We start from the raw sequence: 26,426 nt of genomic DNA, 5'->3' as shown, positions 1-26,426 counted from the left end.
CTTTATAATATATACATATAAAATGCATTCCTTTCAAGGACTATTCTTGTTTTTCTTTTCTCTTACCCCTGACCTCTCATGCCCACACAGACAGGGAAACTTGAGGAATCTTGATTCTGCTCTTCTCTATTCCAACCCTGAAATGAGGGTCAATAGGATCCAGTGACAAACTCAGACCAGGTTAACTCCCTTCCCCATCACAGGTATGCTCTGGAGAAATGAAGGCCTCCTACAATGAGCAGTGCCATTTTCAGGCAGTCTATTATTGGAGTGTCATCCAGGGTTTCAGAAAAACCAAAATGCTTTTCTCAGTTTGCAAGACAGGCTACAAATAACAATTAATTTATAACCAATTGCCTTGAGTATTTTGAAACAATCAGAGAAATCCATGCTTTTATATAATTCCAGAAGCCCCCCATCACCCTTGATGAAAAGAGAAAAACACTATTTAGGAAAAATTCTCCAGATATGATTCTTTAAATATATTTTTCCTATTTATGGTGAATTATATAGATGCTTATGTTTATAATAATATGAAGCACTCTACCTATTTACAGTGTTTATTATTCTTTGGAATATATTATTACCAACGAAATACTTGTACGGAAGATATAAAGTAAAAATACAAATAAATATGCATATTTTCATGTGCTTAGTTATACTGGCAATGCACATGGAATATATTCATCTAATGTACCCACAATAAATAAAATGAGTGATATCCTTTCATGTTGATATTAATTATATTAAATTACAGATGTGGCCTATTAGGAAATTAAAAACTAGAATAATAAAACTACAATTTAACTTGAACTTATGAAGTAAGGTATACAATTTTTTAAAGAAGTGTATAGCTTTAATTCTCTGAGATCCTAGGCTAAGTGGCTTCTGGTCTTTAGAAGGTCACGAAAAATACTGATACATGAAAGCCAATAGTAAAAGAAGTCAATTCTAACTGGCTTATGTTATGATTCAAAATTACATATAAACATACATATATATGTATATATTTGAATACATTTTTCAAAATTCCCCTTAGTGAGTCCTTATTGAAGAAAAATATGTCTCCATTATTTAGAAATTGATGAAGAAATTTTTTTATAGAGGAAAAATAAAAAAAAAAAGTTATCCATTACCAATTTTTTAGTAATAGAAAATAACATGGGTCTTGCAAGGGCAGGGACCAACCCTCTACATTTCAGGTATAAAAAAAAAAAAATCACTCTTTGGAATACAGGATCATACTGATCCTTTGGTGGCTGTGATTCCATAATCTAAAAAATATTTAGAGGAAAAACAAATCGGAGGAATTTAGGGCAGGGTGTTTCGGTTGGGGAATTTTTCTTAGAAAAAATGAAAAATATAACAATATAATCTTTCAAAAAAAACCAGCTCATTTTAAAGATGACTGCATAGAGAAACTCAAAATAATTGTGAATGAAACTAAAAGTTGTATTCTTGAAACTATTAAACTTATGTTATGCTTCCTGACATATGGTAAAATTCAAGCACCATGAGCCAAACTTTTAATGAAGGTCTCTTACTGGCCACCATTCTCAGACATACCCACACAGCCATTTGCCCTGATCAGATACTTCTGTTTCATTGTCTTTACAAATGGCTGGTGCCTATTGAGGCAGTAAGTTTGCCTGTGATTAATTTTTGTCCTGGTGTATTACTAATGAGAGGCCTCTATGAAAGATGTCTTATTTGTCAGCCACAGACATCAGGGATCTTTTTTTACCTAGTCTCCTCCTTTTGGCACCACCTAGAGAAGCTATAACTGCCATAAATCTGTGTGTCCCTAATGAAATTTGGAAAGTGATCCAGCTCATCTTAGAGAATTTATATCAGTTATGGTCTCTTCCAGCTTGTCTCATTTCTAAATATACTTTTGACTGTAATAAGTGTTAGCTGAATGCTGAGGTGTTGAAATGATTACTCTAAATTATGAGGGGGAAAATGATGGGCTTTATTTAAAAGATTAACTTAAAAAGATATAAAATGGATTTCCACTTTCACAGCAGTTTCAGATTTGAATTATGTGTGTTTTCTCTCTAGTCTAAAAGGCATAAATACCCTCAGAGTTTCTATAGAGAATGATAGTGGGCATCACAGTGGTGGCTTTGCTGTTAAAATCGCAGATTCCTTCTTCCAGTGTCAAACAAGAGAGAAGAATGACAGCAGGACTAGCAATATGAGGCAGTACTCCAATAGGGATTTTTTTTTTTTAAAGAAAACTAAGGAAATGGAAGGAGGATTGGTCAATCCCAGGACTGAATGATTAGTGTCTGTCTCTGTTCTTTACAGCCCATTTGGATTCTACAGTGGTTATCTTTTTCTCTGATTAATTCCCACAGCACTTAGCTTGTACATGCCTTATATTTACTCCTACTATCTTATACTATAGCTGTTTGTGTAACCACCTTATCTCTTTTATTGAACTGGAAGCTCTTTGGAGAGAGAAAGATAACCTAACACATATTTTTATCCTCAACAATGTATTGAATAGGAGAAAATAAAAATAAAATGAGTGAAGAAGGAAAATTTCTTGAGTATATATATTATGCATTAGGCAAAATGCACGGTGTTAATATTTGAAAGGCTACAATAACAAAAAAGTTGGTTTCCTGCATGACTTTTGAATTAATTGAGAACTAATCCAAAATAGGCAGATGTAGACAAATTACCAGCTTTATTTTGTTAGAGTTAGAACTGGAGAAAAGAATTTAGAGGTGCAATAACAATGGTATTCCTAAAAATATATGCAGAATTACACCCTGGTCACAGGTGTGGTAGGGAAAACGCAGTCTTCCTCAGGTCCCAACCTAGTTAAACATACACACAGCAGAGCAGACAAGAATGAACACTTTCTGCAGGCATTTGCAGGTCCTAAAGAGGAGATAGGAAGGTGGGCTGAACTCCACAGTTTCTTTCCCCAAACTCACCAGTGAGGTAATTTGCTCTTCCTCCCTTGGGAAGAAGGGAGCGAGTGAGGGGTAGAGACATGTTAGGATTGTTACACCAATGAATATCCTTCTTGCCGTGGTCATAAAGTAGGGGAAAGGAAGTTTTCCCACCATCAAGGTGTTTCCATACAACTTCTCATGTAATCTCTCAATCTATATCAAGTCAGACATTATTTTCTGATTTTATAGATGAAAAAGAGAAAATGCATAAATATTTAGTAAATGTCAAAGTCAATATTCAAATCCAAAGTTTGTGCTCTTTGTTCAACATGGTCCACAGTATATGGGTCTGACATATGTTTGGGGAATTAATGGATGAAAAGAAAGAAAACTTTGTATACATTTATGTGTCAACCATGATAAGTTCCAAGAATTTTGAGTGATTCAAGTTTTTTAAACAAAATGAATTCCATATTGTAAAGTGTCATGATAAATTAAAAAAGGATAATTTTTTCTTTAATATAAGAAGATATACTATATAGGAATTTTCACAAATCATTCCCCATTTACAAATCGCCCCAATAGATGGTCAGCTCCTGGAGGCCAGGGAATTACTACTACCACTTTTATGTGTTTCCTAACATCAGCAGAGATAGATAAATCCTCAATAATGATTTCTTAAGTGAATTTTATGAACTCAAAATCAAATATGTATGTAGTTATGTATATAGATAGATGGAGAAATAGATGGATAGATAGATATAAATAGATGGATGGACTGACAATAGATAGATATATTTTCTACAAGTGCCAACAGCCTTCAGTAATTGGCACAATATTTTTACTTAGTTGAAGAGGGGCACAGTAGTGTGTTGTATAAGGGTGAAAGAATTACTGTGAAGAAGGATTCTAATTAGTTAAGTCTTTCTGAAACAAGAAGAAAATAAAATCAAAAAGGCTTTAACTTCAGCAGAAGCAATATAGATTACATGTAAGGAAGGAAGGTTTTCTTGCTAGCAAGTGTATTAAACAGACTGTGGAAAGGAGTTGCAGAATCTTCCCTTGGGGATCTGTAATACTAGGATAAACAAACATCTGGTTGCTTGGAGGCAAGGAGCTGGCCTGGGTGGACTCTCAAAGCAGATAATATAATTACTTGTAATTTTATATAAAATATCACACAATAATTTTATATCCGGGATGTGTAATAATAATGAAACCCTATGACCCTACTCTGGTAATCTCAAATCACGGCACGCAGTGCTGAGCATACAGTAGTTACCCAATAAATATTTACTGTCCAGACTGATCAGTCATTTGGGAGGAATGGCAATTGAGAAAAGGAGAACTGGATTCCATTCCTAGTTCTATAAATTGTCTGGTACTTGGAGAAAATCAGACCGTTTCTCCAGGTCTTAATCTCTCTCCTCTGTAGACCTTGTCCTTTATGAGCTGAGGGTCTCTTATTCCCTGTAGCATTGTGACTCCACTGTTTTGATTAACCTGCTTGTACTCAGTTCATGCTGCCTATCAATCTCATTGAGAGAAAATAAGAAAGCTTGGTTTCTAGTGACACTGATTCGCATTTTGAGCCTGTTTGAATCATTTAATTTCTCTGGGATTTCATCAATAGAAGCTTTTTTAGCCAAAAATTCTATAATTCCATGATACTGGCATGTTGAATTACATTATCTGTTTATTCACATCATAATTTCTGAGGTGATTCAGGAAAAAAATGGGCTCAAACTATTATCAAAATTACTGTTAAATATTTTAAAGTTTAATTCATTAAACAATATACCTTTGTGCTTATTTCTCTCAAATGTCTAATCGATGTTTATTATCTTTGTCAGTTCACATTTAAAACACAGTAATGTTAGTTACCCCTTCATTTTGGAAAAATTCCTTGATCCATGGGACTACCATGCTCCAAAAGCCTCACTTGTTATGCTGTTGCATTAATAATATAGACAATCCATATGGAGAAACTTCAGAAAGTTCAAACTAAACTAACCTAAAACAAACAAACAAAAACCTTTGATTTGCTCTCTAGAAGGAAAAATGTGATATACTTTTGTAACCATGCAAATCTTTACTTCTTTAAAATGACTTTCTTGTTTCTTTCTCCTTAATTCAAACTGGCCTTGGGCTCACTTACTTTTCTCTCCTTATCCTTCTGCATATTGTAGGACCCATCCTTAATCATTAAGCCCTTAGGTCACATTAAACACTCTTAGGAACAAAGCCTCAGGTCAGTTGACCACAGAAAGAATTTCCTTCAAACTAAAAATAGCATCTTGCAGCTCCACACCCATGAAAGCTGATAACCCTACTAGCAACCCCTTCAAACCAGACAGAATAATGCTATGAATGACGTAAGGACCTGATGCAATGACTGACTACCTTCAACTCTAGTCCTGACCAATCAGTAGTGCCCATGACATGAACTTCCTTAGTTACCAAGATGTTTACCAGAATCTTGGCCTCGGCACACTAGATGCCAGCAGTATCCCTCTCCCTCAGTCATGAAAATCAGTATCTTCAGACATTGCCAAATGTCTCAACCCCAGTTGAGAACCACTGACACAAAAAATAAATATGAGAAAGACAAATTACTGGCCTATTTCATTCATGGTTATAGATGTAAAATTCCTAAATAAAATAACAGGCAAATTGGATTTAACAGCAAATAAAATGATAAAATCCAGTTGGATTTTTTTTCCTGAAATGCAAAGATGGTTGCATGTTTAAAAAGCTATAAATATTATAACCCACATTAATAGATTAAAGAAGAAAAACCTTATATTCTATATATATATATATATATATATATATACACACACACACATAAACACACATTATATGTATATGTATACACACACAGTACCCAGTGGTAGGCGATTCTTTACCTTTTATTTTCCCCTTTAATCTACACCTTATAATAGCCTATCTGCAGTGTGAATTAAAAACTATGCTTTAGGTTAGCATTATATGTGAGACAAGGGGATACTAATGTAAACTGAGCTAATCAGAAGGCTTTTCCACAAGTTCATAGCTCTTTAGAGCAAAAATTAAAGAATAAGATTAGCTCACAAGGTCATTGACAAATATTTCAATTCCATTGAAGGGTAGACTCTAGATTTATTTTAATGGTACAACAAAGGTGTACTAAAATGTTGATTTGCATTTTAAATAGCAATTCAAATAAGTTAAATGTAATTTATATTAACACAAAGAAAAAGACTGTTTAATTCTATGTCTATAGCATTCAACGCATGCTCTTTAAAACCAAATGACCTTTACTGTTAGCATCCAATAAATAAATACGAATGATTCATTAGTGCACTCACATGAATTGAAATGCTCATTTGCAGTGGCTTTAGAATGCACTCAATTTCAAAATGACCTCTGTTAATTTTTTTATTTCATTACATACATAAACAAATCTGAGATTATTATATGTTCAGTAACCAAGCAATCTGAATCTCTACCATGTTTACCAAATAGTCACTTAAGGATATGAAAAGAAAAGGATGCTAAGTAAGAGACTGAGAGAGGTAGTTCTTTACTGGTGAGTTACTCCACTCCATACCACCACCCCCAGTTCTGCATCTTGGTAAGTAGGAAGTCGATGTTAACTCAGCATCAAACTCTTGATTCTCACGAGTACTGATCTTACTCTTATTCAGTTTGTACAAATAAATATAAGTTAAATAAAACCACGGAAATCACTTCTATAAATATTTTAACATTTATATGAAGAAAAACTAACTTCAATTAAAATATGAGATAATTCAATGTTAATAAATTAGCATAAAGTTTGCCATGCCTTATCAGCCTAATAGCTATTACGAAACTAATAGTGACAATTGTCATACCTAACAGTGGCTAATTGTTGTTCTGGGCACTTTTATGTAGCTATGATAATGATAATGATACTCAGCCAATAAGAAATAAACAGATTGCTGCCAGTCAGGTAAGGGAGGGGTCATGACAAGCAATATTCTCGTCGTGTAAACTATGCTTCAGTGGTCGCTATCCCACCTTTCATTTGGACACCATGGGGTCCTTGACTCCTCCCGTTTTCTGATATTGAATTAATACTGAGAACACCACTGCCAAACAATCTCATCAGAAATAAAGATGATCTCACTTGAATGAAAAAGAGCCTCGGTGAATTTAGGGCTTGTCTTTATAAACATATACCCTTCCTGGCAGGAGACCTTGCTTGGGGTGAAGCCTGTCTCAGAAAGGCCCAAAAGGCAGTTGCACTTAAACATCTGGCTGCCTACCTGAAATCATTCCTGTGGATGCCTGCCAGAGCCTTGCCAAAGGGACTGAACCACATTGCTTCCTGAGAATCCGATAAGCCTACTCACACCTACAGCTTGTCATGTCTTGACAGTCCTAATCAAACCTACAGCTCCAGCCACAGCCACCTTCAGCTGTATGTCTTATGTTTGTTTTGTTTTCTTTTACCAACTTATTCACACATGCCTAATCAGGAATAGATACTGTTAGGGGGGGAAAAATGAGTATAATTTTGTAAGGCCGATGGAAAAACATAGAATAAATGCATTTCTAAGTGATCTAAAAATGCTCGAGCATTTTGATAGTATGAATAGACTGGAAAAAAATTAGAAAGGACAGTTATAAGGCTTGGCACAGGGGATCCTTTTAGTTTATGTATGTCCCCTTTTTGAGAAGAAGAGAAGGAAGCAGTCTCTTGCCCAAATTACATTCCCAATATGGGGAACTGAGTTTATAAATGAGAATACAATTCATAGTCATCATTTGAACAACTACTATATACCACCACTATCTAAGTGCTTTAGGTGCATTATCTTATTTAATTCCCACAGCAACTTTCAGGGTTTTAGGGACTGCCACTGTACTGAATTTTACAGATGAGCAAAGAGCTTTAACAAGATTAAATAACATGTCCAAGGTTATATAAATTATAACAGAGCTGAGATTCAAACCCAAGCCTCCTTGAATTCACTGCATTTATCCTCATGCTATAATGCCTTGAAACATCATTCTGCAAGGTTTTGGCTTAGGTTTCAATCTTTGCTGCTAATCAGTGAATTCCTTCAGGGCAGAATTTATTTTTCATTAATTTTTATATCCCAGAGCATGGAATAATGCCTGATACAGAGCAGAAACTCAATGACTGTCAAATGAACAAAATAATGAATTAATAAATAAAGGAAGGAAAGAATTAATTTAAAAAGGGAGAAAACTGAAGCTTGTGAAAAAAGCTAATTCTACACCAAGAATACAATTTCCGTGGTTAGTTTCGTGCCCTTCCATTTCTATTGTAGCAACATATGAATATTTTATGATAAGCACCATTTTTACTGTAGAATTAAATGAAATACTTTTTTAAATATGTTCTTTTCAGGGATTTAAATGAACGATTGAAATTCTATAATCAGAACATGACACAACCAAACCAGCGTATAATCATATGTTTCCTATAATAAGCTACTTGAAATCTTCTTAGGGTTACAATTTTGTAATCTAGACATGAGAGGAAGATCTGTGCTCTTGACAACATTCAACACAGGCACTTCAACTGGCTCTGGATAAAAGACAAATCCTCTCTTTTGCATTACATAGATGTTTTCTCTTTCCTTATCAGTAAGCAGACAGTCCTGTTACCTTCACATCCTCTGCCATCTCCCTTCAGCTTCTGGCCAGCTTGACACTTGCAGTAATAACTGCCAATTGTATTATAGCATTGGTCCTGACAGCCACCATTGTCAATGGCACATTCATTTATATCTGCAATTAAATATTTAAACAGAATTAGCCTTCTAAAAATAGACAAAAAGATTTTAGTGGGTCTCCTAAAAATGTACCATTACAAAGTGACATCATTCTTTGACCTCATATTAAATGAGATAAAACTATAACACCTTATTTTAATTAGAGCTAATGTACTCTCATTTTGACATAAAGTAAAAGACAGGTCATAATCTTTGGTATTTGAAATCCTTTTAATAGTGTACTAAGGAGCTGACTAGTTTTACAAAATTTAGAGGCTTGCTGCACAAATCCGGAAATTTCACATCCAACTAACTTATCATTTCAGGATAAGATTGAGAACAGAATTAGAAATTAGTGAGCCATATCACTCGGTCACCTATTTATCCATTAAATATGTTGTTAATGGCTTGTCAAATACATAATTGAGCACCTACCACTACATATTTGGTATTGTGCTAGATGGTGTGGGGAACGTAAAAGGGTAATTCCATGGTTTCCAATGATTAAAATCCAGCTGGGTTTGAGGACTAAACAGAAATGTGATTTGGTGGTATCCATGTACTGGATATGTCCACAGCTCACTTCTAAACCTGTGGCCCCAAACCATCTTTACAAATAGGACTCAATTTTATGTATTGCCCTAACCAGGTTATAGCTGATAAGTATTCCAATCCATCTGTAGGTTTGATCGTGGCCTGTTCTGTTCAAAGGAGGCACCTCTACTGCATGTTAACTGACTTAATACATTTTTGTCTCATGAGATAAGTGTGGCTGGAAGAGAGAGGGTGGAGAGGGCAGGGAGGAAGTGGGGTAAGGATTAGAGAAGGAAGAAGAGAGACACAGAGAGGGAGAAGGAGAAGCCGACAAAGTTGCACAGCAGTACTTCCTATATATCTATGTTAAAGCGGTCACAGGCCAGCTGCAATTCTGGTGGGTGAAGGAATTCCTTCCCTCAGCTGCAGTGTGAGAACTTCAGTGTCCGGGGAAGAAATAAATTCATGACAGGCTTCTTAGAGAGAGCATACCACACTGATATGTTCAGTTGAGGCTATAAATATTCCTAAAAATAAAGCATTGGCTGCATCCTATAGGTTTTGCTATGTTATAATTTATCATTCAATTAAAAATGTTTCCTAATATATATCCACATTCCTTCTTTGGGTTATTTTGACATGTATTTTGAAGTTTTCTAAACATTTGAGTAATTTCCAATTATCTTGTTATTATGAAATGCTAGATTAATTCCCTTGTGAACAGAGACTGTTCTCTTGACTTCAATTCTTCAAAATTTTTTAGGCTTGCTTCATATTCCATTACGTGGTCAATCTTGGTCTAAAAAAATTGATGTTTACAGAAAATAAGATGTATTCTATAATTATCAGCTGCTATGCTTTCTGTATGTATATGTGCACATATATATTATGTGTATATAGTATATACATATGAATAGATATATTTCAAATGTATATAAATATGTATATTTAGTTAGTTCATTTGTTAATCACATTTTCATATCTTTACATCCCTAAGAATTTTTTATATGCTTGTTAGGTCAGTTAAGAGAGGCATAGGAAATTTATCTTATTTTGCTTTTGTTCTTTTATGACTATAATTTTTGTTGTTATATATTTTTAAGCTCTGTTATGAGGGGCATACAAATTTAGAATTGCTACATCATCTTAGCAGATTAACCTTTTGTTATGATTACATGTTTCTTTCATTAAAGTTGAGACTGTGACATTAGTGAAGCTATATCCATTTTTTTGGTTTGCGTTTGCATGGCAATTCATTTTACAAAATTTACTTTTAATCTTTTTGTATTCATATATTTGAGAAGCTATATCCACATATCTATATCCATATATGTTATTATAAATAGTCTAATATTTTTAAACTTATTACATCATTAAATTTTAATGTAATTACTGACATTTGAATTAAATTTCCCACTTTACTATTTTTCTGAATTTTCATGTATTTTGTTACTTTGCTCTCCACTCTTATATATTTTTAAATTTATTACTTTTAGTGTTCTATTTGCACTCTTTATTAAATTGTCAGTTATATATTCCTTTACTCTTCTTTCAGTGGTTACTCTAGATATTACAACATCTATTATTAAAGTCTAATATAAATTAGTACTTTAAGCATTTCCTTACACTTTGACTCCCTTTATGCTTTTCCTATTTTTATATTATTGTTATCATGTATTTTAATTTCAGATATTTAGACCCCATAAGAATTTATTGTTATTATTTTATATAGTCAATAGTAACTTAGGTTTATCCACATAGTTGCCTTTTCTGGTATTCATTATTACTTCCTGAATTTCTGTGCTTCTTTCTGGAATAATATTCCTTCCATCTAAAAAGTACTTTAGGCATTTCTTTTCATATGAATCTGTTGGAAACATTTTTTTTTCAGATTTTATCAGGAAATGACATTCTTTCACCTTAATAATTAAATAAACTTTCAAAATTTTAGAACAGTTTCAGATTTACAGAAAAAAATGCAAATATAGTACAGAGTTCCCATATATTCCATATTCTGCTATTATAAATACCTTATATTTGTGTGGTGCATTTATTATAATTAATGAGATAATATTGATACATTATTATTAACTAAAGTCCATACTTTATTCAGATTTCTTAGTTTTTACACTTCTTAGAACTTTAGCTACAGTTTCTAATTACTAATTTTCATAGCACTTTTTTTCCTGATCTAATTCTTCCTATAGTTTCCGTCTCTTATTGGGCACTGACTAGTATACCTCTCTCCAGTATCTTGATCCCTCAAAATATGACTTCTATGATGGCTCTGAATTCTTATTCATATCTCTCCAGCCCAGTATAGCTTTTCTCCCGAGCAGCTGCCACTCTCTTCTCACCTTTTCAGCCTGTCTCATTACGTTAATTATGAATCAATCCCTCAAGGGGAAAACTCACCTCATTTTCTTTTCTGGCTGCTATAATATTCTCTGATATCTTCCATGCGACTTTTCTAGTTGTTCTCAGTGAGAGAATTGACCACATACTATTTAGACCATTACAGCCAGTAAAAAAGAACATCTATTCACACTATTTCTTGATCCTCCTTACTTTTCCTTACATTAGTCCAAAGAAAATTCTGTTAATTGAGGTATTATGCAGTTGTTTATTTTCCTTAACAAATTGGCTCAGTCAACAAGCCAGAAATTTATGACTAATAAACATAAAATAAGTGACAAAGAATATGACTCTATAAATGGATACTGAGCTTTGTGCTGTAGGATATCACAGGGAGGAAGAACAGCAAAGGTCGACTTCCTAAGGAATATTGGAGTACAAGTTTACATGAAAGTTTGGATATTATTCGCTAAGCTTAGATTGCTGAAAAAGAGCAGGTATGTTGAAATAGGTCAGATATCAAGAGTCTTGCAAAACCATCCTTAAGTATTAATATGAAAATATATTCCAAAGGAATGTGACTGTGTTAGACACCTTTCCATATACAATATCATGCAGACCTCACAATGAACTAATGAGATCATACCAAGTCATACTTATTCAAAAAAAGTATGCTCATTAAAAAGCATATGGATATATACATATCCATATCATATATAAAGCAAAAACATTTATAATGACTTAAATATTCACCAATATGAGAATAACTAAGTAAATTAATGTTATTTCAATGTCATTTCATTACAAGTTATGACTGTAATGACTATAAAGCAACATGGAAAATTGTTATATTGAAATGGATCACCAATTGTTTTTGTGTTTTAGTTACCACTGTAAAAGCCATATATTCTTATTGAAAATCTAAAAAAAGATTTAAAATTAAATAATTTGACATATAATAGTGGTGGGATTATGTCTTTTAAATTTAGTTTTGTCGCAATATTGCTTGTGCCATTGTTATTTTAAAAAATAGGTCTGATATTTTTGACAGGTAGTAAAAATAGAAACTAAAACAATGGTTTACATAATTTTTAGTGACTGTTCAATGGAAAATATTTGTTTTTCAGGAGGAAAAGATATTTCCCGGCATTAAATTCTTATGGAAATTTGTTACATGAATTTTAAATATAAGGGTCATTGGATAAAACAATAACAAAGTATTCAGAAAGTATTTTTCAAAAAGTGCCAAAATTTTTGACTAATATTTACTTGCACTAAAAGGTAAGACATAATATAACAATACATTAAAGCAAAACAACTTCAGTAGAAAGCTAAATCAATATAGCCCACTCAAATTGTCTTTGTCCTGTTTTATCTGAAGTAAAAATAGAATTTTTAAAACAAAAGTAATGCTTGGTTTGCACAGCCCTGAACAGGGCTTGGAAAATAATTTATGCTACTGGACCAAACAACTAATTTCTACATGTTTTCCAGTTCACCACGGACTTTTCCACAACCTCTTTCTTTGCACTGAACAACCTCACTCATTTACTGTATTTGACTGGTTCTGAGCCTTTTTACTCTTCCTGGTCTGAAAGACTTGGCTACCCATCCTTAAGGATTCATAGTGCTCTCTCAGGGCAGGCCTCGACAGGCTGGAGAAGAGCAAGAAGAGGGGCAGGACGCTAGCATGTCATCTTTAATTCATAAGTGAAAAATTGCTTTAATCTGTTTTACAATTGGATAGCTCTCAACTTAAAATTTATTTAAATGAAGTTGTTGCTTTTGCTACTAAAAATATTTGAAAATCTCTTCCCTGGACTGTTATATCTGGTTATAGGGAGCTGTGGGCAAGGCTTTTTACTCCCGAAGAATGTGAATAAGTATATATCGATGAGATAATATGAGAGAAAACTGTCCAAAAAGATACCCAGTTTTAATTCTGAAATATTAAAATAAAGGAAATCACGTATAAGAATCCCTCTCCACATGTGTCTAATTTATCTTAAACCTAATAGCTATGCACATTACTAACAAATGTCAAACTGAAAGTGGCCCTTCACAAAACTCATAATCAAACTGATAAGATAGGACTTACACATTGTTAGAAATTAATAAAGAAAAGACAATTAGATATTTTGTTGGTCAAAATGATTAGTGTATAAAAATGACAATAAAAGAACTTAAAATTTCTTTTTTCTTTCTGTTCAGAAAGAAATCTAGTAGCACACAAAGTAGGAAAAGATTTTTACAAATATAGTTTATATTTTTGAAGCTAAAATAACAGCATAAAAGAAAAGACTGAAAAAAGTATAAAAGAAAAGACTGAAAAAAGCATAAAAGAAAAAGGTAAATTTTCCCACATAAACTTTTCCATATAAAATCTCCCATCTGGAGTGACAGAAAGTAAAAGACAAATAAGAAATGAAAAAAACAACACCGACACACATAAAGCAAAAGGGAGAGTCTTTAATATATAAAAAGCTAATATAAAGCAAAAAGAAATGATGAACTCTCCCAAACAGAAATTTGGTCTAATAAAAAGAAATAAAATTGGAAAAAAAATCAGAAATATAAATGTCCAATAAAGGTCAAATATTGTTGAAACTGTTAATCAAAGAAATTAAAACTAAAATACAATTAATGCTATCAGATTTACAAAGCTTAAATTCAATGCTAACATGTGTAAAGGTCGTAAGGGTATAGTGAAAGTGATGCACCCTACTTTGCTAGTAAGAGAACAAACTGGGAAAAACTTTCTGAGATTCAAATCATTACAACAATTAAAATATGTGCACATACACACACAAACATACACACTCACACATATATACTTTTCCAATCAGCAATTCTACTTTCAAGAATATATTCAAAGAAGATAATCACAAGTGTTCTTAAAGATTTATGTATTTTTTTAATACCGAAGGAAGCAAAATAAAAACCATTGAACAGTAGAATTTTAAGTAAATTAATAAACATCCAAACAAAGAGCCACTATACAATTAGCAATCATATTCCAGGACAATATTTATTTACCTCTGTAAATGTTATGACATAGTAAGGGTGTGTATACTTACATATACATTTGTAAGGGTAACCCCATACGTATCTATTTATCTATGTATCTTCTTAGAAAAAAAAATTCAAGGATTCAAGGATATACTCAAATAATTTAAAAGTGTCTATGTTTGAATCAAGTGTTTATGGATGGTTTCATTTTGTTGCTCTACATTTGCCTGTTTTACAATTTCTTTGTAATGAGCATACTTTGAGAAAAACTGCAAAATAAATGTAAAAATATTTTTTTTAATTTAAGGCTAAAAGGTACCACCACCTCTCTTTCTTTTTTAATATAGTCTTTGCCATGTTGCTCAATTATATCATGTTTAGTGCATTAACTCAAAATTTGGAATATGTAGTAGTTTTTCTTTTTTAAATGAATGGTCTTTAAGATTTTGCTTTTAAAATTGCATTGTAAGGAACTTAATGCTACTCAATGGTATAGAACATTGGTATTCAATTCAGTCCATTTTCCATGGTCAAAACTATACCATGTCTTCAGCTGGCTGCTCCAACTGAAGAAAACAGCGATGAAACCAGCAATGTATGTGAGTGCTTCTGAGCTCTGGAGGACAATGTTCACATTCAAATGATAAAGACAGCATTCTAGAATACTCTCAATGGGAAAGACCATGTACTGTCATGAAAATTTGACCCATGCTTATGTACTGAAGATTTGATGTGAGGAGAAGATGTGATACTGTACATACCAAGAACCTCCTCCCTGGTCTAAAGTAAAAATCCTTTAAGAACAACTAAGTGTAATAGGCAGGTGCCTTCCTGGGCAGGCAACGATTCCAAAAGGAATGGCTCTTATCTGGCTTAAGTCTTGATCTTCCAGGACACAAATGTACATAAGGGTAACTCTGTTATGAAACGACTGTTGCTAACTTAATAGTTTTTAGTTTTGTCATCTGTATAGTATGGAAAAGGAATTACAACAGATTCTCAAATACTGTTTTGTTCAACATTGTTTTGGTTTAATATGAATGAGATGCTATAGAAACAGTTCTTGTTTACATCAGGTAGCCTGTGGTAAAGTTGGCTTCCTTATATGTCATTTCACTTAAAGTTACAGAACCTAGAGGTAACATTAAGTGAGGACTTACTTAACTACCTTATAAAACTTTTGTGAGAATCTATAGTAACATATACCACATTTCTTGCTCTACAACACAGAAAGCTGAAAAATTTTTGCTCTTCCTATAATAGCACTATTTTCATGCAATCCTGCTGTATTTATGTACAATCTGAATTTTTTATAACAATCACTGAATAATCCAATGACTTCATTACTAGTGTTTGTTCACTAGTCAGTTACATATCGACAATAATATATAAAAACTATAAACATCCATTTCCATTTTCGTTGTGTACTTTAAAAAGTAAAAAAAGCATGGTGGAAATATGGTAGTCTTGTGAACTCAGAAAAAAAGATAAAAATATAAACTTTTTATCAATTGAAAATCAGTGTTCATCAATAAAAAAATTGAAAGTCATTGGCTTTGAAAATAGTTCTGAAAACCAAGTCAATACTTAGGATTTTAAATTGCAGTTTTATAAGATACTCACTGCATGATAGATTTCAGACTGTTTCTATGTGTCCAATGTCATTCAAGGTTGCGAATAAATTTGGCCTTTCAAAAGCAAGATGAATGACAAAAATTCTCTGACATATAGCAAGTCTTCCAGGTTAGGCATGACAAAAGTTCAATGATATCATCAAGGCTATCAATCTATCTGTAATGACATACTGCAGTCTTTTCAAGAATTAAATATGATGTTTGCAAGAGCAGTGTTGCATTTCTGGTCATAAGACGAATACAAAAGAACTGCAAACACATGAAAGGTCTGTTAAATTAGCTACACAAAGAAGCCATAAATTTCTATCTTTAAACAAAATTTGTGAATTTGGGATCCCTATATTTGTTCATTTTCCTAAAGCATGCTTCTATTCTAAATTCAGGGATTAGATTTAGTTTGTGTTTGCACAGTTTTAGTAATAGCTTAGATTGCTTTGAGGAACATAAAAATACTGAACAGAGGTGGCCACAATTCAAAGTAAAGAAGCAACATTATAAGTGTTTTAATTTTACTCACATCTTTCTCTCTAAATCAAATGTATTTGGCCCTATTTAGCCTGTGTATTTTTGTTTTAAAAGGATTGCGTGTTTGTGAAAATGACCCAAAATGTGCACACACCTTTTATGTATTATAGTCATTTTCAAATCAATAGGTTTCATAAAACGATGACCTAAGCTTGTTATTACAATTAGCTTTTACAACAAATCAGTCGATTTTTCTTTAGGTACCAGTCTGAATAGAATTCTCTATAGGTTAAGGAAAAATATGGAGTTAATTAACATCTCTGGAAAATTCATACATGCCCCAAATATAATTAGAAAATGCATTTAAACAATGTGCTGGGTCTTTATAACCCCATTTTGAGATTATAGAATTAAACATGAAGTATACCAGCAATATAACTATTCTGAAGAATTTAGATGATGTCAATGGAATAACTTCTATACATGGTTTTAAGTCTCAGATTTTCCTTAAAATGGTGTACATGATTTTATTTCAAGACTTGAGGAATTTGTTCTATTCCTAGTTACTCGGGAATAATCTGAGAACCTCAAAAAAATCTCAGCCTCTATGAGTCTCCTGAATTATAACCGAGTTCCTTCTTATACTCTTCATTATTGGTGGTAGAGAAAAAGGAAGAATGTGGAAATGTGTTAGATTACTGGAGAAAGTATCAGAGGAGATCTTGCCTTATGAGCCAATGATTTCATTCCTTACATGGCCACTGTATGGAAAGGAACAATCACAGAGATAAGGAAACAGAACATTGCACTTCATGCTCTGAGGATCTAGGTTTGAATTCTAGTTCCACCACTTATGTGAGATACTGGGCATTCACTTCACATTTGTGAGACTCTTTTAACTCATTTAAAAGAAGATATGATGATACTTCACAGAAATATTAAGAAATATAACTATGATAATACCTAAGAAAATGGCTTATAAATTTTGAAACAAACATAAATGCACTCTCAGGGACTAAATATAAATGCTTCATTTTTTTCTTTTACATTTCCACTAAATGCATTTTTAAAAGATTCAACAGAAATTTATTTAACAAAGGGAATCATGGAAAAAAGTTATACCTTGATAGAAAAAAAATTACATTAAATAAAATAGCTACTTTAAATAAGTAAAACCAGAGACATTTAAAAAGAGCTATTATATTATGGCACATTCATTTAATGCAGCCTACATTTCTAAAGACATATTTACTTTTTAAGAAGTTTTCAAAAGGAAATAAAAATATAAAAACTAAAGTTATGCTGACTTTAAACATATGTCATAACTCACTAAATTTACAATAAATCAGTGAAGTTAACTCTAAAATTATTACATTCTTACTATAGTCTTTATCTGTTAATAATTAGGATTTGTTTAAAATACCTTGGGGGTATTTATAAAGTTATTTTTAACTGAAATTTCAATTTAAACTAATAATCACATACTAACTATAGTGATATGGTCCAGTTTGTGGTGTTTAGACTGAATGTGAATTTCAGATCTTTTGCTTAGTTGGACAATTCACATACCTTTCTATTGTTCAGTTTCTTCATCTGTAAAATGAGGACAATAGTAATAGTACCTGCCCCATCAGTTTGTTGTGAAGATTAAATGAATTATTACATGTAAAATGAATAGAATTAGTCATATATGAGGGTGACCTATTGTTGCTATTATTATTATTTCCCAAATGTTAGTTACAAATAAAATTTGTTTTCTTTCATTCACTCTCTCTCTTTTTTTTCTTTTTTTCATCATTTTGTCCAACCTATAGCAAGGTAACCTTCCAAGAACAATTGCTTTGAATTCAGCTGCAAAAAAATAGCTCTACTGTGTAATGAGATGGATGATTGTAAGTTTGTAGAATACACAGTCTTATGGAATTATCAGCTCTTGTGCACGAAGGCAAAGAGTTACAGGCAAGTCTACAGCACATCTAGCAAAAACTGATTTGTTCTTTTGGTTCATATTTCCCTTAAGTTATCAATAACACAAATTAGTTATGATTAATAATTATAATTATCAATCACATATTGCTTCACATAATTAATCATACATTCAGAATTACATTTGAACTCCATTTTACATTACATTTGAAATAGGGAGGTAGAGTCGGCCTTATTCTTAATAATTATAGAATTTACGTTCTGAATTGAGGTAGCCATGGTTGAGAAACTTCTATCCCAGAAGAGTATTAAGAAATCACATGAGCCTCTGTAGCCTGAAGTAAAATGATATATCCTAAATCTTTTAGCTGGATTCTCAAATCCTTTCATTTATGCATCATTACAGGACAATGGTAGGAACGGATGCCATATTAGTGCTAACAGTGTTTGTTTTACACATAACACTGATCTATCCTCCAACATGTCAAGAAGATAAATTTTAAATGTAGCTATTCATTTATTTATGAAGTGCAGGTCCCTCCATGACCTAGAAAATTTCCTCGTTCAAGATGTGACAAGTGCTGATAATTTCTGGATTGCAAATTCAATTATTGGTTTACATTTCAAAATAAGAAAACTGAGACTCTAAGATATTCTATTCCTTTTTAAAATAACTTTACTGAGATACTTTTGACATAAAAAAATGTATATTTAAGGTATGCAATTTGATGTTATAGGTATACATTGTGTGAAGATCACCATAATCAAGGTAAATATGTTATCCATCACCTCTATTTAGTTAACATTGTATGTGTGTATATGCTAGAGATTTAATATATAAGACATTTATAGAACTCAACAGTTAAAAAAACCCCAAATAACTCAATTAAAAATTAGCAAAGGACCTAAATATACATTTTTCAAAAGAAGACACACAGATGGCCAATAGGTACATGAAACAGTGCTCATCACCAATCATCAAAGCAATGTAAATCAAAACTACAATTAGATATCACTTCATTACTAATTGCAATAGAATGTCAATTATCAAAAGAGAAGATAATAAGTATTGGTAAAAATGTGAAAAAATTTTAACCCTTGGATACTGTTTAAATAGGTACAGCCTTTATAAAAACAATGTAAGTGTCCTCAAAAGATTAGAAAAGAACTGTCAAATGATCCAGCAATCCCATTTTTGGGTATATATCCAAAGGAAATGCAATCTGGATCTCAAAGAGATATCTACACTCCCATGTTCATTACAGTATTATTCACAATAAGAAAGACTTAGAAGCAACCTAAATGTTCATCTATGGACAGATGAATAAAAAAATATGTATATATACACAATGGAATGTTATTCAACCTTAAAAAAAAAAAAAAGAAATCCTGCCATTTACAACAACATGGATGAACAAACATGGAAGGCATTACTTTAAGTGAAATAAGACGGACATGGAAAGACAAATACTGCATGATCTCATTTTTATGTGGAATCTAAAATAATCAAAATCATAGAAGCAGAGAGTAGAAAGGTCATTGGTTGCCAGAGGTAGAAGGGAGTGGAAAATGAGGAGATGTTGAACAAAGAGTACAAAGTTTCAATTAAGATGAATGAATTCTGAGGTCTATAGTCATTCCTTTACTTAGTAAATATTTATCAAATATCTTCTTTATAGTGGGTCCAGAGAATCCAGGGATCAAACTCATTATTTTTTTAAGGATAAACAGTTATCCCCATGTTAAGAAAGCTTACTAGCTTGTGCGGGAGATGCAATTCAACAAATAACTGTAAATTAACTAAAAGCAATATTGATATTCAATCTCACTAAAATCCAACCTTTCTGAGTTCCAATGTAGTTTCAGCCTTGTACATTCTAAGCTGCCTATTTAGAAATTATTGCCTCATTAAAAACAAATTCACTGTTTCTCCCCTCTATTTAAATGGTCATGCCATTTTAATAGGGTTGGAAGTCATTACTCAGATAATGCAACATATATCTAGGCAATCATTGGATAGTCAGCTTTTACAATAATGATGGTTGATGTATTTATGTTCCCATTAAACATTCTCTTATTCTTCCTTCATTTAATTTTCAACCATAAAAAAAATACCTCACTATGCAAAAACATTTCGTACCTCTAAGAATATTGATTTGAAGAAGGGATTTTTGCAACACATTCATGTAACATGAAAGTTTTGCTTAAAATGTGAGGAATGTTCATAAATCTTCTCAAGTTTTATTTTCTAATATAGGAGGAAGTGTGGCTCTGGAGTAAGAATGGGTTCAATTTCTGGCTCTACTACTTATGAGCTGTGTGACTGGGTTGTTGTATAATAAATTCCCCTCAAATCTGATAGCTTAAAAGCAACAACAATTATTTTGTTGTCTCACAATTATAGTGGATCAGAGATTTGAGACAGGCTTGGCTAGGCGATTCTGGCTCCAGATTTCTTATGTGGTTACAGTCAGAAAGTATTGCTGGACCTAGAAGGGCAGAGGGAGACTGGACCTTCTGGGCCTGGCCAGGAACCTCTCTCTCTCTCTCTCTCTCTCTCTCTCTCTCTCTCTCTCTCTCTCTCTGTCTCACTCTCTCCTCTTCTTCCCTCTTGTGATCTAAGCTTCACGAGGTGGCCTCTCATTTGGTTCCTTTGGGCTTCCTCAAAGCATGACAGCCTTGGGGTAGTTGGTCTGGTAGCTGGCTGCTCAGACTCCAGCACCAGTGTTCCAGTGATCTAAGGGGATGTTGTTATCTTTCCTGACCTAGCCTTGGAAGTCACCCAGTGTCACTTCTGTCACATTCTGTTGGTTTCATGCCAGTCGCAAACCCACTCCGATTCAAGCAGAGGAAGTAGATTTCCCCTCTTAATATAGGAATGACAAGGTTTAAGAAAAATAACATGGTGAAAGGGAGATATTGCTATGGCCATTTTTGGAAAACAAAATCTGCCACGGTAACCTTGGTCAAGTCAGCTAAATTTTCTGTGCCTCAGATTCCTTACATATAATATGTATATATGGCACTTTATAGAGTTCTTTAGTTTTAAAGGAGTTAATAGTTAAAGTGTTTACAACAGTGCCCAGCACAGAGAATGTCATTCCAAAATTTTTATTTTTTAATTTAAATTAATTTAATTTAAATTTTATTAATATCTTTGTCTCAGCACAAATACCGCCTCTTCTGTGGATCCTTTCCTATTATTCTCACTAATTTTTCTCTCTTCAAGCTTAGCCTGGCTTTGAAATTCCCTCTTTTCTAATGCACCCTTTCAGATTTCATTGTAATTATATGTTCATGGGCCCAGAACCTCCAGTGTGCTGCAAACTTCTCAGGAGCAGGAAACAAAATGGTTGCTCAGTAACACAAGTAGTTTTATTAGGGAATGACTCAGTCCAAAGTATAGGCAGAAACAGCAGCAGTGAAAATGCAGGTTAAGAAAGACGATGAAAACAAGGTCAGACAACACAAAATAAAGAAGGTGAGATATACATAATGAATGTCTGACTTCCACTTTATCACTTCTTCTATCAAAGCTTTAAAGGTGTAATTGCTTTAATAAGGGGTTGCAGGAGATGGTGGGATTTTCAGAGGAGAAAACAAAGCAGTGAATTGAAAGCTTTGGCTTCAAATTAACATCTAGAAAGTAGATTAAATTTGTTGTAAATGACTAGCTAAAATTAACTAGCTTTCCTATCACTGTAATTTAGTATTGAAAAGTGTCCACAATTAAAAACATTTGCTGAAAGGAAACTGCCTTTAAGAATGAACTTAAGCTTTAAACCTATAAATGATGTAAATCTGCAGCATTTTATTCCTTTTAGGAAAAAAAAAACATTAATATCAATCTAACACAACAAAATTATCTGTCCTTGAGTATCATACAGAAGTCTACAAAATCTTTAGCAATAAAGACTGCCAGCTCTTTTTACCAATAGGAAAGTACCTGTAAATCACAGGCGAGTCCTACAAAATCATAAGCGGGACCTGGTCTCCTGCCCCAAGAGTAATCATTTAAATTCAATAAAAAAAGAAAATCATAGTACATTAAAATTTCAAAAAGCCATTTGTGAATAATACAACCCTACAATTTTTTTTTTTTTCTGCAGAGCACAGAGACATTTAAAAATGAATTTTGCAGTTGAACTCTAGGAATGTCAGATCTCAGAAACAACAGACGAAGAAACTCTAATTAGCTGTGATGAACGTTGATTATAGAGCACGGATATAACAATGATTACAAAGGAAAAAAAAAAGAGGTGATGCATCAGTCCCACACATGGAGTGTGGTTGTGTAATTAGAGAAATTTAATCACAGCAGGCAAATGTGATGTATTTGTATTTGTACCATTTTGTGGATTTGCAGGCATAACTGTCCTCAAAAAATACAAAAGCAATAAAACTGTCCCTATTTCATATGTTTTATCTCTAAATGATTTAATTCATGAAGGCCTTTTTTTTTCTTGTTCTTTTTCTGCCTCCTCCCCATACCCCACAGAAAACCCATTGTGTTTTCAATAAAATGCTCAATACCATTACCTTATTAGGGTGATATTTTCAGAATATCTCTAGCTTGCTAGGATTAATAAGAGATACACATATCCTCATAGGGAAAAATAGGCCATGTTTTACCTTAAAATATTTTTTGTAAAAATATGAGCTCTCATTTGAGTTTTGGAAGAGAACAGAACTGTTGCACTTAAGGATGAAGCCATTTGTGCTCTTAGGTTCTGTGACATTAGACAGAGCTTTGCTGGCTCATGAATAAATTCCAAAATATGAGAAGTCACTTGGTCAGCTGAACTTCCATGGAAGAGCAGTAACCTACTAAGAGTTCATAAGGTTTATCTTGAACAAGAGTCTGTCTTGCAGCTTGCTGTCTTTTGATTTTCTGATTAAGTGATGGATGAGAAGAAGAGGTCACCCGGGCAATACAGAACAAAAAAAAAAAAAAAAAAAAAAAAACCTTCACAGAAATCTTGGCTGGCTCAGATTATTCTCTGCAAGAGATATCTGCTTTGCACTGATTACTCAAAAAAAATTTTCCCCAAGCAAATCTTTTCTTCTTTTTGGTGGGGTTAACATTCTATAATTAGATGTTTCTGCTGGAATTAGGAACAGACATGTAAAAGCTGTTTTTGCAATACATTTTTCAAAGGTATCTCAACTGAGATATCATGGGTGAAGTTGAATTAAACTACATAATTTATCATTATGACAGTGTATCTGTGTTTTCCCTGAAAACTCCACTTAAGTTTAATAAAATAGAAAAATAGCATGAATCATTAAAAGCTTACACACACACATATTTTATACATTAACACTTGTATAGTTCCTTTAACATCTACATATAATAATTTTTCTAGACTCATATGATACAATGCAGATATATTCACCCACATGATAATCTTGCTTGAGATAGTCAGGAGTTCATCATCCTGCAATTTAAACTGTAGAAAAATTTCTCTTTGACAGAAAGTGAATTTTTGTAAAATGTATTGTGAAAATGAGAAGAAAGCATATCTCCTTTTCCATCTATATCTACTAAAGATTCTCTATCAAAACAGAGTTCTCAATTCCTTTTTAGTGAGATACTCATGAAAGAAAGTAGATGTCATCCCTTCTTCCTCCAACATACACATAAACTATACCTATTTTATTAAACTTCTATACCTAATCTAGGAATTCAAATACCTGTGGGGACAAGGCAGTTGTCCCAATTTATGAGTAAAGCAAACAATGAATGCAAATGACCTTTTTACATGGTATAAGTGATGGGCAAGTATAAGATTGTTGACAAGAAGAAAGTAGCCCGAGTGTCAGAAATTCTGGTATATTAAGAAAAGCTGTAAATGTCCCATGAAATCACTTAATCTTTAAATGCTGGCACAATTTATATGGACCAAACAGAGCATTGTTTCAGCTGACTTGACCCACTAGATGCCAATTTGAAAACTCTGTACTATGGCTGCTGAAAGAACTATCAAGTGGAGGGTGAAGTTCAGTGACAGGTTGTGGCCAGAGGATGACAGAAGTGACCCAGACAGATTAAAACCTTACCACCAACAACTCGTAGGAAACCTGCCCATGGCGCAGTGCACTTCAAACTAAATTAAGCCAAATCAGTAACATAAAGATTATTGGATGGCCAAAAGGTAGAGAGAGAGAGTAGGTTGAGAAGGAAGTTACCGAGATGGAGGTGCCAAGAAAAGCTGGTGGTTATAGAAGACATTGGTTAGTTGAGGGACTCAAAGAAAACTGGTTCATGAAAGACAATCTATATCAAGTATTATTCACAGAAGAAGAAACAATAAGTTCCAGGAACAGCATTAAGAATAAATGAACTCTGACAACACATATGCCAAAGAGAAAATCTTTAAGGCACCTGTTTTGGCTTCTTAACATCAAAGAAACCAGGTGGGCTCGAGAAAAAAGGCCTGATGGAAACTAAGATGCTGTGAAAATTTTAACTGTCACAGCAAATCCATATTTTGTTAGCTGACAAATTAGCACAGGGACAACAAGGTTTATAATTTAAGAGTTGACATAAATTACTGTGCAGTAACATCACAATTGAAATCTTCTCTAATAATCTGCAATTACTCCCTTTGCTGGTGTCTCCTGAATGTTTAAATATGAGGATGAGAATTAAAACTCTCGGTTTTATCTTAATATCTTTCATCTTTCTCACCTTCAGCTATGGGAATATGGCATACATAAAAGAGAAATGGTGCAAAACCTTCTATGCCACCTTTAGAACCAACCCATTAAGTAAGAAGAACATCCTTTCAATAACTCGAGAGCTTTTCTTGAACTGGAGTTTTACTGTCTTGACAGTTTGACAGGGCTGAAGAGGACTGCTTGATGAGGGAGGAAAGCTCAAAAGCAAGTTGAGCAGGAGGTCACCAGGAGGATGGATTGGCATAGGTACTGTATTCAACTTAGAAGGCAAGCTAGGGCAAAAATAACAACACCATGGCTATCTCCAAGGTAAGAGAAAATTAGACTGTTTTCTGAAAGAATCTGCTTTTTGTGGGGTGAAGAAGTGAGTACTTGGATTAGCAAGCAAGGTCAAGTTAATAAAAGCAGTAAATAGAAATTGTCACTCTGTCTAAAAACTAGGACCTAGATTTCAAACCAAATGAAAGGTAAATTCTAGTGATACTTTGCAAAGCCCGAACTATAATGGAAGGAAGAAAAAGAATTGGATTCCCTATGGATCTTCTCTAGCTGGCTTTAGTTTTATTCCACATTTCTGGCATAGCATGATTTTAAAAATAAATGGTATTAAAAGCACTGTTTGCATAAGGATTCGCACTTTCTTTACCATAATCCTGGCAGGCAGTTATGATCTAGATATTCCAAAAGGGAAAAACGAAGCTCGGCGAAGTTACATGTGCATGGCCACCTAGCTGGTAAGCAGAAAGTCAGAATTAAAGTCCAATAGGTCGTCAGACACTTTAGTGCAATGACATTTCAAACACACCCATTGTGGACATTACTCATTCATCAGGAATTCACCAGGAATCAGGGCTGACTCAATAGCATATAACACATAACACACACAAACACATGCATGCACACATACACATGTGTATTCTTTCAATGTTATCCCAACTGTTTGCTATGCTTTTTTTAAAAAAAAAATCTTCATCTGCTTCTGTCTAATTTGTCTGATCTTCCATCATTGGGTAATTTTCCCTCACTTAGGCTCCTAATACAGTATTATTCACCGATCCTGTTTTTGAAGGGCAAGTTTATAAAGAACTGTTAAGAGATTTCCTGGCTCGTTCACCCAAAAGTACAGAGCAGAGGTGAAGACA

The 26,426-nt window shown here is 33.2% G+C and overlaps 1 protein-coding gene across 1 annotated transcript in view; it reads right to left on the bottom strand.

Moving 5' to 3' along the window:
* The window catches only part of LOC107512506 (multiple epidermal growth factor-like domains protein 6), a 495,076-nt gene that overhangs the window by 186,222 nt on the left and 282,428 nt on the right, over window positions 1-26,426 (bottom strand). Inside the window, 1 exon segment of the mRNA XM_036219008.1 lies at window positions 8,574-8,696. Within this exon segment, the coding sequence (XP_036074901.1) occupies window positions 8,574-8,696 (123 nt within the window).

Source organism: Rousettus aegyptiacus, unplaced genomic scaffold, assembly GCF_014176215.1.
Source record: "Rousettus aegyptiacus isolate mRouAeg1 unplaced genomic scaffold, mRouAeg1.p scaffold_m13_p_4, whole genome shotgun sequence".
NCBI lineage: Eukaryota > Metazoa > Chordata > Mammalia > Chiroptera > Pteropodidae > Rousettus > Rousettus aegyptiacus.
The sequence above is the reverse complement of the archived record's forward strand: the minus strand, read 5'-3'. Positions and strand labels throughout refer to the sequence as shown.